Source organism: Ovis aries, chromosome 4 (assembly GCF_016772045.2).
Source record: "Ovis aries strain OAR_USU_Benz2616 breed Rambouillet chromosome 4, ARS-UI_Ramb_v3.0, whole genome shotgun sequence".
Classification (NCBI taxonomy): Eukaryota; Metazoa; Chordata; class Mammalia; order Artiodactyla; family Bovidae; genus Ovis; species Ovis aries.
In genome coordinates, this window is record NC_056057.1 from 69883452 (window position 1) to 69898367 (window position 14916).

Below are 14916 nucleotides of genomic sequence, written 5' to 3' on the forward strand. Positions count from 1 at the left end.
GAAGATGGTTATGTTGGAATCCTTTAGTTGGGCGTAGGACTGGGCTCAATGGGCCTACACTCAGGTAATACTTTGAATAGCAGCCCACTCTTCTGGTGACTGATGCTCAGCAACTCAAGCCTATTTTTCTTTCCCCCTAGTGCTCAACCTGACAGTAGCTGACCTGGAAGTTAAGATCCATGTTCTAGTACCATCTCTGCCATTTGTTCTTCCATCAGTTTACTAAATGCCCCAAGTCTGTTTACTTGCCATTTAACTGGGATAAAGGAAAAGTAATCTGGTTAAATCTATAGTGATTCTAGGCATGAAGTCTTAAACAGAATGTGCATGTGAGCTAGCAAAACCAACGAACAGAAATCCAGAGAGCATGCAGATATTTCATGTATCACTTAGGATTTATACGCCAATTTGAAGTTTGGAAGTCTTCTGTTGCTAAGAATTTCAGAAACTGACGTTTTCAAAGTTCAATATATGTTTGGAATGTAGTACATAAATAAAAGCAGCATCCTGTCTGCCCACAGGTGCTTAATAACACACAACTGTACTGGGGCAGGATTTAAATGGGCAGAGATACAGGCTTAATGCAGAGTAGAAAAAGAACAAAAATTCTCTAAGGTAGGAATTATCATGATTGGCTGGGAACAAGACATGCTGAGTTTCCAGTCAAGAATTTATACGTCTTGAACTTTTATTACCCTTTGTTTTCTTTTAGATTTTTTTGTTTGGGCTATCTTGGATAGATTTATATAATTGTTCACTGGCAACATTCTTCAGACAGAACTATGCCTGTACAGTCGATGAGTCTTAACTATGTATTTTATGTAAAACTCAAACTCGGTACTTTCAAAGTAACTGAGGCCTACTTGAAATGGCCTTGGGGTAGCTGTGTGCATAACCCTGTCTGCACAGACCACAGTGAACACACTGGACTGCTTTGGTCACAACTGGAGTTAACGAAAGCCTGTTCTGTATACAGTTGCCATCTGAGAGATGTCCAGTTGCAGTCAGACCCACACTAAGGTTTTCCCCATCAGACAGTTGGGTGACACCATTTAACATATGATATTTTTGTCTTCTCCACAGAATGTGAACGGCATAAAGTACCATGCTAAGAATGGTCACAGAACACAGATTCGTGTCCGTAAACCATTCAAATGTCGTTGTGGTAAGAGTTACAAGACAGCTCAGGGCCTGCGGCATCACACAATCAATTTCCATCCCCCGGTGTCGGCTGAGATTATCAGGAAGATGCAGCAATAACATGCTGGTCGTAACTGTGCCAAGAAATCCTCACCAGCAGTTGCTGATTTTGAAAACAGCCACCTTTTTTCAGGGGAAGCATTCAGCAACCCTTTAAAGAATTACATGCATGCTTTAAATTTTTTCTGTAATTTTGGAATGATGTATCTTTGTAGAGTTAATGATTTTGTACATTTGCACATGTAATCATCATACCCATTTTCATTACTTTGATATAAGGTGCTAAACAAAACAAAAAGCTCTAGGTTCTTCAGCACATTTTCCCCAAACCAAGATTAAAACCGAGGGCATGATGCATATTGTTTAGTTGTATTGCAGTGGTATCAGCTGGGGAGGGGGGAGGAGGGGCTAGCACTGAGGTTTTTGTTTCCCCCAAGATTATAATGTGATTGAAGTTTTCAACACATCAACTCATTGTGTTCAAAACCAAAATAATACCTTCATTATCCAACTGGTTACCATGCCTTACATAATGGAGTTAGTACTTGTGAGTAGAAAGACTTTAGGTAACGGAAATATAAATAAGAATGTTTAACATAATATGCTAAAAATATTTTCATATTTAAATAACATACATAAAGGGTGTGCTTTCTGTGTTTTATATTATTGTGCAAATCCTTTTGCCCTTTAAAAGGCTGAGAATCTTGCCATCTGACTTCTCATTTTAGAGTTATACAATAGCATTTTTGTACAAAAGTCTATTCAGTTCACGCATTAGTTTACCATTCATTGAGTGCCTGCTGGGTGCAAGGGATTCAACTTATGCCTATTGATATCTGTGGACCAAGATACTAGTTTAGTTAAATACTTTTCCCTTAAATCTGTTAGGAAACACTTTGAAATACTTAAGTGCAAATTTTTTGTGTGTAAAATTTAGTTCTATCTTCATCTTTAGGTGAAGTTTTAAAGCACTTTGTAGTTCTCTATTGCCAACAGATTAATGTTTTATGTGTTGCCAATTCTTGCAACCACTGCCCAACCAACCTGTGGGTTGCAAATAAGAAAATTCCAAGCACGTTTCAAACAGGACCATTTTATTAAGACCCCATCACCTCTTCATGCTCATTGTGTTTTTAGAATTTTTTTAAAGGCACTTTTTCCCATCACATTGTAGATGTCTGTATTCTCATTGGAAACGTCTGTTTAGCTTTATAAGACATTTTGCTGAAATATGAAATTGAGCCTTATTGACAATTAAGTGCTTACTGCAGCAGGTGGTCAAAGAGTGACTAATACATGACCCGTTAAGAGTGTAACTGCGTCTGGACCATTCCTGAAGTTTTTCTTAGCAACAATACCATCATGCCTTGAGTGTTCATTTCTCCCAAGTGCTATTCCTTAAACATGAGTTTACCAATTGCCTAATTATGCAATAAAAATTGCTTTGAGATGGCTAACTGCCCACAAAACTGGTGAAAATCAAACTCGAAATGCTTATAAAAAAGTAACTTTCTTCCTATGTTTCCATTTGTTGAAAGTCTTACAGATGGGAGGAAGCAGATGTCCCTCCTCAAATTTTCACATGTTCTGAAAGGAAGACAATTCTGTTAGCCAGATGGGTAAGCTTCTATATCATTGAGTCCCTCATAATGAGGGAATTGAAAGTATTTATAGACACTGCCCTCTAAAAATTTCCTCAGATCTCTTAAGAGTAGTCTTGGTCCTGAACGTACAGTGTTACCCTTGTGTTAAAGGGTGATCCAGACATGAGAAGCAACTAGTTGGTGCATAAGAAGGCCCTACTTGGCTATTTCATATCTACCTACAATTGACCAAAATTTTTTTAGGCCAACAATTATCATCTAGCTTTGCTCCTTCTAGTGCAAGAAACTTGTAGGCTGGGTCAGTAGTTCAACTGCTAAACAGTCATTAGTCATTGTGCATGTTAGATTTCTTTCAACTATAAAACAAATTCCAGTTTCTATTTACTTATTGTGACAGTATTACTAAACAGGTAAGGATGGGAATATTTTGTTATACCGTGTATAGTGAATGTATTGTACTGTGTCTGTGAAAACTGTGCTTTAAATTATATTTTCATATGTTTTGTTCGGGACAGAGCACATTAAGTTTGAAAGCAACAGAGGTTTGTTTTAGAACTGAAGGCAACTAAATAAAATTCCTGTCAAGAAAAGCTGCTTGTAAATGAAATCACATTTAAAATAAACTGCCTCTGACCCAAAATAAACACGGCTCTTTATTTTATTTTCATTAGCATCCATTATCAAGGCCAGCATCCAGTTTGCCACAGAAACGAACATCCATTCAGGACCTTGCTTTTAGGCTGCCCATTTTTTGGATTCAGCTGACACATGTAGATGTCATCGATGTTTTGCATGGATCGCATTGTTTTGTCTATCAATAGTAAACTATTTGTAAGCCTGGGGCTAGAAGCTACTTAAAAATAGGTTAGTATGAACAATTTCATTTCACTGGTAGTAAGTAGTCTATACTATTCAAAGTATACTTTTAGGTTAGCATGGTCTACAATTATTATCTGTTCCTACTGTTGAACATATTTTACCTGACTATATTCTGCTTAGCCTATAACGTTTTAAGCCTGAAGTTTAAATCCTGTGTGGATTCCTCACAACAGCATCCCAGATCTGCCATGTCCTAACATCCGGCACCTGACTGCCTAATACTGTTTTGCCCTGGACTCAAACCTTTTAAAGGAGTTCAATGATACACAAATACAAGTCAGATGGTGTATATACAATTTACATATAGCACTTCAAAATGCCCTATACTGAGTGTTAGGTTCATATCTTAGATAACTAGTATGCTTAAGACAAGCTAAAGTATTTTAATAACTATAAAAAGAAAAATAAAAAAGTCTATATTTTAAATTCTTAACATTTATATTCTAAAAGAGTACTATATTTAAGAAAATTTAAGACCCCGGACCAAAAAGACATTCAAGATGATCACAAATAGATTTGACTGAAATTACATACCTCTAAAAATGTGTCCACTTTAATGTCAATGCTATACACATCAAAGACATAAAAAATACATCAGTTTGATTTGGGTTTATGCATTACATGTTTAATCACTTACTGAGAACATTTTTTTTTTTTAAGTTATACTCTTATCAGGAAAATGAGGAAAAAAAATACATTTTCTGTGATTTTTATGCCGCAACCACCACTGTTCAGTAGATCATTTAATATAAAGCAATTAGACCAACATATCTTGTTCCATTTCCCCATCAGACAGAAATACAACTTTAGGATGGCTTTAAAATAATTATTCAGGTATTCTAAAGTTTTTCAGACATAAAATTAGCAAAATATGCTTTCTATTAATTCCTAAAGCAAACATCTGAAATATAAAAAGGATAGTTGCTATCATTGCTATCTTGCAAACATGTGATCTCATTCTACATGCAGCTCCCTTTCTAAAGAAGTTTAAAAATTTTTTTCATGGGCTAAATTATGAAGTTTCTGTATTCAAAGAATTACTTTGCAAGACTTACGATAAATTCTTTTTACTACATAATTTTTAATAGTCATGCTTAAACAACAAGGTCAACAGAATCTTGTAAATATTCTGCTAAATAACACTATACATCTTTTTTTTTCAGTGTGGTAACACTAAAATAATCCCTATTTCCTTCATTCATATAATTTTGCACAATGGGAAATAAATATACAAACACATAAGAATTTCCTAAGCAGGTAAGATTAACAGAGGTTAAAATTACATTTATTGATAGTGATAAGCCAAAGACTGACCCTGACCCTAGTAACACCAAACTCAAAGTAGCTCTTGGTCAAAAAGTGCGCTAGAGGGTACACGAAAGTGACACCTGTGGTCTCCTTAGTGCTCTATTTGAGGTGATTTTTTTTTTCAACTGTATTATTAACTCCTAATACAAAAGTAACTAGTCAAAATTTAAAACATTCTGATCAAAATGGGTCTGTACATGCCTTTCAAACACCTGCTGGTCATAGTCAGGAGGGAACTGCTCGCTGCACATGGGGCACACCTTCCAGTGACTTTCAACATGTTCTTCGAATTTGCTCTGATCATAGTTGGGAGGGAACATTAATTCACAGAGTGGACATTTCTTCTGAACATCAAAGCTTGAGGAAATAAAATGAAAGAATTACACGTCTGATAGTATTTCTAACAGCAGTAATCTTCAGATATGGCAAGACTGCATTTATCTAGTTAGTATCAGCTTAACTTACCTTGAAACTCTTCAGTTACTCCAGGAACCTTTTTCTTGGTCCTAAAAGCTTGCTATTGACAACTATGTAAACCACTTATAAAGATGCTAAATTTATTTAACAACTAGATTGACAAAAACCTTTTCTCATCAAATCGAAAAAATACAATCACATTATGTGAAATGAGACTCAGTGACAAGAATTCTTCCATTGTTGACTAACAGAATATGCCTTTTGTAAAACTATAAAGATTAATTGAACTTGTTTCCCAACAGCGCTCACTCAATTTAACAACTAAAGTTGTTTACAGCACTGGCTCTCAAAGGACTGTATGTATCAGCACCATCTGCACGGGTACACTAAAATACGTATCGCTGGGCCCCACGGCAAGAATTTTGGGTTCAGGAGGTCTGAGTTACAGCCCTGGATCATACACACATTTCTAACAAACTTTTAAGGACCATACACTGCGAACCACTGGTAATCCCAATTCTACACAGAAAAGAGAGAACTTACCTGGGATCAAAGCAAAAGCCTGTTCCATGCCCACGTAAATGCTGACTTGGAGGATCAGGAGCAGTGGGCACTTTCTCATCTTCCTAGGCAAAGAACAATTTTTGCAACTTTTGAGAAAAATGAAACCAAGAAGAAGTCCCTCAATTTAATCAAGCACCATATAAAGGAAGTAAGATTATACTTTAGAAAATTTTACTTCTGTTGTCATCGGATTTTCCTGTAAACAGAAGTTTGAAAGTAATTTGTTTTTACAGAGTATTTCACTGTGGACTAAGTCTTACCTTGAAATAAAAAGCAATATTCAGTGGAATGGAACGTGTACTACACCTGAATGTGTGAATGAAGGAAGATCAGTAGACTTCTGACCTATATGTAGGTAACTTTACCGTATTTTTATCATCCATACATGGGCCACTATCATAAAAATCTTAAGACTATATTACTTTTCCTATTATTCTCATTAAATACCTACGACAGGCAGGATCTTTGACAATATACATCCACTGTACAATATGTAGAAATTAAAGGAAAACTACAAATATCTATGAGGTCTGCATGTGTATTTTGTTGGCAAATACATGAGAAAATTCAACTGGAAAACTGTGTTAAAAGCAAAGCAATGCACCAACTACAGGTCTCAAAAACCCTGTTGTAAAATAATCAGATTAATTTTTTTAATATTTAACTACCTGATGAACAGATTATCAAGGCAGCCTGCTGAAAACCCTGTAAATGTGAGTTGGGATCAAAATCAAAATGCTGGTTTGGATTTCCATGCCTGCATCCCAGTGGTCACTTTACAGACTTGCACACTGCTGCTACATCAACAAGGGCGAGGATGGCATTACGCGCTGTTACTCTGACAATTATCCCCTCCTGAACGAGTTGGGGGGTGGGGTGACACAAGGCTCCCCACCCTCCCCCGCCCATGTGCATCACCTGAGAAAACACTTCTGTTGGCAAATGATTCCCTTAGGCTATACTTGAGCAAAAGAAAAACAGGATCAGTAATCTAATAGGAGATTGAGAAGCTGAGGAATATTGGACAAGTACTTCGTATACTTCAAAAATTAAAAGTCTTTAACTAAAATCCAGTTTTAAAATCTAAACATACAAAGAGGGAAGATGATACATAGTTGAATCTGCTAAGCTTAATATGTATAACAGGTAAATTGTGATTCTGTGCCACATTACTCTGGCTGCCAGATTTAGGCCCTCCAGTAACAATACTTGAAATACGAATCGGCTTAACTACATATAAAATAGTAAACAAAATTTTCTCATATATATATATATAAAATATATTAATTTTTAAAATTTTGAAATGCTATTTAAGAAAATAAAAACATAATGAAGGGTCTCTTCATAGTCTACATTTAGAAATTCTTGAGAGAGAATTATAATAAAATACAACCTTCTGGTGCCAAATGTATTAATGGAGCCAAAAATCTCATAACTACCTTTTGTCTTTTAATAACAGCTATTTTTCTGGGCTCCAAAACCACTGCAGATGGTGACTGCAGCCATGAAATTAAAAGACACTTACTCCTTGGAAGAAAAGTTATGACCAACCTAGATGGCATATTCAAAAGCAGAGACATTACTTTGCCAACAAAGGTCCGTCTAGTCAAGGCTATGGTTTTTCCAATGGTCATGTATGGATGTGAGAGCTGGATTGTGAAGAAAGCTAAGCACCGAAGAATTGATGCTTTTGAACTGTGGTGTTGGAGAAGCCTCTTGAGAGTCCCTTGGACTGCAAGGAGATCCAACCAGTCCATTCTAAAGGAGATCAGCCCTGGGATTTCTTTGGAAGGAATGATGCTGAAGCTGAAACTCCAATACTCTGGCCACCTCATGCGAAGAGTTGACTCATTGGAAAAGACTCTGATGCTGGGAGGGATTGAGGGCAGGAGGAAAAGGGGACAACAGAGGATGAGATGGCTGGATGGCATCACTGACTCAATGGACGTTGAGTTTGAGTGAACTCCAGGAGTTGGTGTTGGACAGGGAGGCCTGGCGTGCTGCAGTTCATGGGGTCGCAAAGAGTCAGACACGACTGAGCGACTGAAATGAACTGAACAGCTTATACCAATTCATTGCCCCCATGAATCAGCTAACAAGAGAGTCTGATGCAAAGGTGCTAGATTCAGATCAACCTATCAGACCTGTTAACCCAACTGATAAAATGTGGACAAGGGGATTAAAAAAAAGCAATTTATATTTTCTAAGCCATATATAATTTGGTAAGGATAACTCTTATTCTATTTTCTACCAGAATAAAAGGGTAGAGGGACTGGAGTAGAATTCTAGATAGAATACTGAGACGTTCATGAAATAAGAAACCACTTACTCAAGAGAATAGGTTAAGTATGTAATAAAATCTGAGGAGTCAGTTAATATAATATAGTCCCTGGCAGTCTTGTCACACAAAAGGACCAAGTTTTCACTCACAAATACAGTTACTCCATTTTACTCATTGAGCTTGGATATTTCCAAACCGTACTAGCTTATATACAACAAATTAGGGAAATGAGGCTATGAAGGCAGGCTCACTGCCAGCAACAAAAAATGGCTACTGGTTAAAAAGAGAAAGGTAGGCAAGAACCAAAAACATCCAACAGGATTTCAACACTGCATCATACAGCTTTACTATATACATTAAAAGAGTGTGAGGACATCATTCAATACTGACTTTTTAATTAATAAACTTCAAATTTATTAGTATTCTATTTTAGAAAGCTTTCACTTAAAATAATCAAGTTTTAGCACTGAAAGTTGTCAACTCAAAAGGATTCTGAATAGCAGGTTTTAAAATATAAGTACCTAGGTATTTTCGCAAAACTGCTTAATATCATACTGAAATGTATTTATGAACAATTGCAAATAATTAAATTTTTCTTAAAATATTTTCAATAGAATTTTAATCTACAAAGGCCTAAGCCACCTACTTGTTCATATACCTTTAGATCCATCAGCATAATGCTGTTTCTAGTGCAAACTGGTTTTTAAGCAAAGGAAATATATTACAGTAAACTGAAGCCCTACTTGAAACCCAAAACTTCTCACAGGATGCTCAATTCAAAATCTAGTGTATAAAAATATTCTTGTTTTTTATCAAAGCATGCTGCTGCTGCCACTGAGTCGCTTCAGTCGTGTCCAACTCTGTGTGACCCCATAGACGGCAGCCCACCAGGCTCCCCTGTCCCTGGGATTCTCCAGGCAAGAACACTGGAGTGGGTTGCCATTCCCTTCTCCAATGCATAAAAGTGAAAAGTGAAAGTGAAGTTGCTCAGTCGTGTCCGAGTCTTAGCGACCCCATGAACTGTAGCCCACCAGGCTCCTCCATCCTTGGGATTTTCTAGGCAAGGGTACTGGAGTGGGGTGCCACTGCCTTATCAAAGCATATCACAAATTTAACTAATCTCTTAGACAAAGATACATTTAATCATACTAAATTCAAAACACAATCATGATCATAAAAATATAATTACCATATGAGACAACAATTCCATTTCTGGGTATATGTCCAAAAGAACTGAAAACGGGAACTCAAATAGATATATTGGTACACTTAGGGTCACATCCACATTATTCACCATAGCCTAATGGTGTAAACAATTAAGATGTCTACCAATGGATGCGTGGATTAACAAACTGTGGCATATGCATACAATGTATGCTGTACACTAACATTATTTAGCCTTAAAAAGGAAGGAAATTCTGACACATTATAACAAATGAATCTTGAAGGCATATGTTAAGTGAAATAATCCCACCACTAACAGATAAACACTATATGTGACTCTCCTTATATGAGGGATCTGCTGCTGTGCTGTGCTCAGCCGCTCCGTCATGTCCGACTCTCTGCGACTCCATGGACTGTAGCCCAGCAGGCACCTCTGTCCATGGGGACTCTCCAGGCTACTGGAGTGGTCGCCATGCCCTCCAGGGGATCTTCCCAATGGAGGGATCAAACACAGATCTCCCACACTGCAGGCAGATTCTTTGCCGTCTGAGAAACCTCGGAAACCCAAGAATACTGGAGCGGGTAACCTATCCCTTCTCCAGGGAGTCTTCCTGACTCAGGAATCCAATCTGGATCTCCTGCATTGTAGGTGAATTCTTTACCAGCTGAGCTGCCACGGAAGCCCTAGGTACTAGAATAATCAAATTTGACAGCTGACAGGCTGAAGCGGGGGGTGGGGAAGAATGGAACTGCCATTTAATAGAGAATTTCTGTTTTGTCAAGATGAAGAGAGTTCTCAAGACTGGTTGCACAATATGAATATATGGTTGACCACCGAATGATAAGGATTTGAACTGAGCAGATCCACCTATATGTGGGACTTTTTCAGTAGTAACTACTGCAGTACTACATGATCTGCAGTTGGCTGGATCCTCAAATGTGGAGCCATGGATATAGGAGAAAGTGCAGATACAGGGGACCGACAAGTTAGACTCAGATTTTTAACTGCATAGAGGGTTGGCACCCCTAACCTCCATGTTGTTTAAGGGTCATCTGTAATTACTACTATAGAACCATGTATTATAAAATAGTCAAGATGGCAAATTTTACATTATATATATTCAACCACAATAAAAACTACAATCATGATCAAACCATCAATATGCACCCAGTTACACCGTTTGAATCATTAGGATTCATATAATCAGCATTTCTCAACCTTTGCCAGGAATTATTAATTGAAACAATTTAGATATCATTTTTTTGTTTGTCTAGGTGCTTAGTCGTGTCCAACTCTTTGCAACAGCCGCCGTACCCCACCCCACCCCATGGACTATAGCCCACAAGGCTCCTCTGTTCATGGAATTTCCCTGGCAAGAAGAATACTAGAATGGGTTGCCATTTCCTTCTCCAGAGGACCTTCCTGACCCAAGGATCAAACCCATATCTCCTACTGTGGCAGGCAGATTTTTTACCACTGAGCCATTAAGGAACTAGTAATAAAGATCTACCACCTAATAGAGCTTTTACTAAGTTGATAATTATAACTTTAGCTCAAGAACATCCTTTAAGAAACATGTGCTAAGGCCAAAACCAACACATAAGAACAGAGTATCAATAACTCTGGGTAACTATTACATAAAGTTTTAAATAAATCTTTATCCCTCATAACTCTGTATTATTAATATTGGTCAACATCCTCTTTTCATGAGATGTTACTATTCAAACTCCTCCAAACATCCATGAATTTGAGCAAACTCTGGGAGACAGTGAAGGACAGGGAAGCCTGGTGTGCTGCAGTCCACGGAGTCACAGAGTTGAACACAACTTAGCAACTGAACAACAATAACAAACATCCATTTCCTGTACTATGTCAATGAAGGAATATCAACTGAATTTATAACTATAATTTAAAGATTTTTTTAAAAGGAAAATAATTTTATAAGATCTCTATTACTTTTCAATTGTCACTTCTCAGATACATGCACCCCTATAGTCATAGAAGCACTATTTACAATAGACAAGACGTGGAAACAACCTAAATGTCCACTGACAGATGAATAGCTAAAGGTGATGTGTGTGTATATATATATATATACATATATATATATATACACACAATAGAATATTTATTATAAATATATATAATATTCTGTATATATACACACTATATATGTACACACACACACACACACACCAGAATATGTAGGAGTTGCTCAGTTGCTCAGTCAAGTCTGACTCTCTGCGACTGCAGGTTCCTCTATCCATGGAATTTTTCAGACAAGAATACTGGAGTGGGTTGCAATTTCCAGTCATAAAAAGAGTGGCCGTTTGCATCTACATGGATGGACCTAGATATTATCATACTAAGTGAAGGAGTCAGAAAGAGACAAATACTAAAATATGACACAAATTAAACTCATCTATGAAACAGAACAGACTCGCAGACTTAGAGAACAGACTTGTCACCACAGCAGGGAGAAGGGAGGTGGACTGGGAGTTTGGGACTAACAGATGCAAAGTATTATATATAGAATGGATAAACAACAAAATGCTATTGTACACCACAGGGATATTCAATAACCTGTAATAAACCATCATGGAAAAGAATGCCTGCAAAAATGTTACTTTTCTCCATGTCCAAAAATTAACTCAAAATGGACCAAAGACCTAAATTAAAAGCTAGAGCTACCTTAGCTAAATCAATGGTTTCTGAGATATGGCACCAAAAGTGCAAGCAAAAAAAAAGGATAGGTAAGTCTGACTTCATCAAAATGTAAAACTTTGTGCTGCAAAAGATATCACCAAAAAGAATGAAAACACAACCCACAGATGGGAGGAAAGATCTTTTAAGTCATCTATCTGGCAAGGGACAAATAATTCTATTTTTAAATGGCCAAGAGACATAGGTATTTTCCCAAAGAAAATATACAAACAGCCAACAAGCATATTAAAGATGCTCAACATTATCAGCCATCAGGGAAAAGGAAATCAGAATCACGATGATATACCATTTCACACAGCCCCTTTGAAAATCACAGATCCCTCTGAGAACTAAAAAAAAGCTCATCAGAAAAAAAAAATGTCTATACCAAAATTCTCTCTCTTTAGTTGGGTGATTCACAGTGAAGGATTCATGGTAGCTGCCAACAACACTGCATACTAGATTCACAGTGAGGGATTCATGTAGAAAGCTGCCAACAAACTACACATTAATAGAATGTATGAGCCTCAGTCTTTCAGAGATAGAGGAGAAGGAAGTAAAGCTAGTACGGGTGGAAGGGAAACACATTATACAAAGACAAAAAAACAACTGGAAAGTGAGATGTGTGTTAAAGAAAGTAATTAAGCCTTGCCTGATGGACTTTGATCTAAACATCCTAGTGTACTCAAAGTTTATTAAGCATATGACCACTAAAAGATTTTGTCTGATTCTCTACAAATCTGGAGTGGAGGTAAAGACTCCTCATTTCTAACAAGTTCCCAGGAGATGACAATGGTGTTGATCCAATAATATTTTTGAGTAGTAAGGGTTTATACCATGATTCCAAAAAGTGTGCAGAAGGCTAGGGCACCAAAGCAAATTCACAGAGGTACTATGGATTATTTTTAATTTTCTAATTGTCAGATACCATGTAAACAACTAGTTCAAGACAGCTCACAGTTTCAACATTAGACAGTGCTATGTTCCTTTCGATGACATCTTATCCTTAAGATTTTGGCAGTTGCTAAGATATAAAGCAGGTGCCTGGTGAAAACCACTTTGAAATAGAAAATGAAAATGGCTTGTCCAATCTGATTTCAAGGTTTGAGAAGTCATCTGGTGGTCAACAGCCACATATATCCCATTTGGAACAGGTTATTTAAGAAAAATATGACTTTCTTTCATGTGTATTTTTTTTTCAAATGGTTAATTACTACACATTTGTTAGGAAATCATTACTAGTTCTTTTAGCCTATGAAGTTCTATGAAAAAAAATTTACTGAGATGCTAAAGGTGCCATGAACTAAGGAAGTTTGGGAACCTCTGATTTAGATAGATTGATAGGTGGTAAAACCACAGCTTCCATAGTCCAACTAATGAGGCTGTAGTACACTTACCAGCTGTATGAGCTGAAGCAAGCCAGTTAGTATCTCTGTTTCCTCCATTTTAAAATAGAAATAGTAACAGTTCCTACCTCATAGGACAGCTATGGAGAGTGAATATATTAAAACAATGGTTGTCAAAACTACAGAAACATCTGTAGCTATCACCATCATCATAATTAGTGTTACAGTTACTGCTATTACAACTATTAGGTAAAGGGGAGTGAGTCATAAAAGGCTTTTTGATCTGATAGAAACACAGTTTTTGGTGCAGAAGGGAGGGAATTATGGCAGTATGGGGGATATGGTGCAATATGACTAGAGGGGCCTGTAACTGCTTCAGCCCCAACTCAAAGGTACTAGGTCCCATGGCTGTTAAATACTTCCAAGGGCAAAGAACCAGAGAAAAGGAACAGGTCAACTCAAATCTGCTTTCTTTACTCTAACTAAAATGACTAAACTATTTCATTTGCAAGTGATTTTTGTTGTTGTAAAGACAAGAATTTTAAAAAAAAAAAGGTCTGAATATAATGAAAATTAGTTTGTCTAATGTGAAAAATTTTCTGATAGCAAAATACAATTACCAAAATGTGCCTATTAAGAGCCCTTCCATCTCATTATCAAATTTAAGCATGTCAGCAAACGAGCACAAGATTCTAACACTGTTTCTCATGGGTTTGCAGGAGGGCAAAGCACACAGATCAGAAAGAACATTCTGCTAATTAAACTGAAGCAGATGACTACAGTAGAGAAGGGCTTGTCACATGTAACATCTGTGCCAAGAATGATCAGATTAAATATGCAAAATGTGAAGTGAAGGTGTAAAAAAGCAGGAAGATAATACTCTAGACTTCAAATAGGCTACAAAAGTTCTGACAGTTTTCCTAATTATTCCCAGTAATGGACACAGGAGGCCAAAAGGCAGGAGAGAGAAATACATTTTTCTCCATTATGGGTGTTGAGCTCTAGGGCTAAAATCATGCCTGTCTGAACACTGATCAGTTTCTGCAAAGGTTAATAGCAATTAAATGCAGCAAACTAGATTAAATGAGAAACAGGTCATGATACCACTGTACTTGCCAAGAGCACGATAAAGCATTTCTTTTAAATTCTTAATGCACAGAAAATCCAACAAGAGCTGCTGTAAGAAAAAGGTCTTTCTATTAAATGGTAAAGAAATCTTCTAAATGAAAAAAAGAATATCATGCTACATAAACTGATTCAATTACCATCAGTCCATCAGTACTGTGCTGCCGAGATTGAATACAAACGATGTCTACAAGAGTATTTCTCTAAAAAACTATGATACACACACTTCTTCCTCTTTCTAAGCTAAAGATAACAAAGAGTTCACCTTATAATTTAAAATGGGATATATTAGTTAAGTGCAAAACTGAAAAGACGCACTCCAGA

General features: G+C 36.8%; 2 protein-coding genes across 3 annotated transcripts in view; one reads left to right on the forward strand and one right to left on the reverse strand.

Annotated features, from left to right (window-relative positions):
* Positions 1-3448, forward strand: part of JAZF1 (JAZF zinc finger 1) — a 331860-nt gene extending 328412 nt beyond the window's left edge. The window contains exon 5 of the mRNA XM_015095333.3: positions 1084-3448. Coding sequence (XP_014950819.2) covers positions 1084-1260 — 177 coding nt within the window. The 3' untranslated portion in view covers positions 1261-3448. The remainder of the gene's footprint in view (positions 1-1083) is intronic.
* The window catches only part of TAX1BP1 (Tax1 binding protein 1), a 90773-nt gene continuing 79291 nt past the window's right edge, over positions 3435-14916 (reverse strand). For both annotated transcript variants that reach the window (XM_042248641.2, XM_012176896.5), the window contains 2 exons: positions 5952-6034; positions 3435-5348 (listed from right to left, as the gene is read on the reverse strand). In XM_042248641.2, coding sequence (XP_042104575.1) covers positions 5147-5348; positions 5952-6034 — 285 coding nt within the window. In that variant the 3' untranslated portion in view covers positions 3435-5146. The remainder of the gene's footprint in view (positions 5349-5951; positions 6035-14916) is intronic.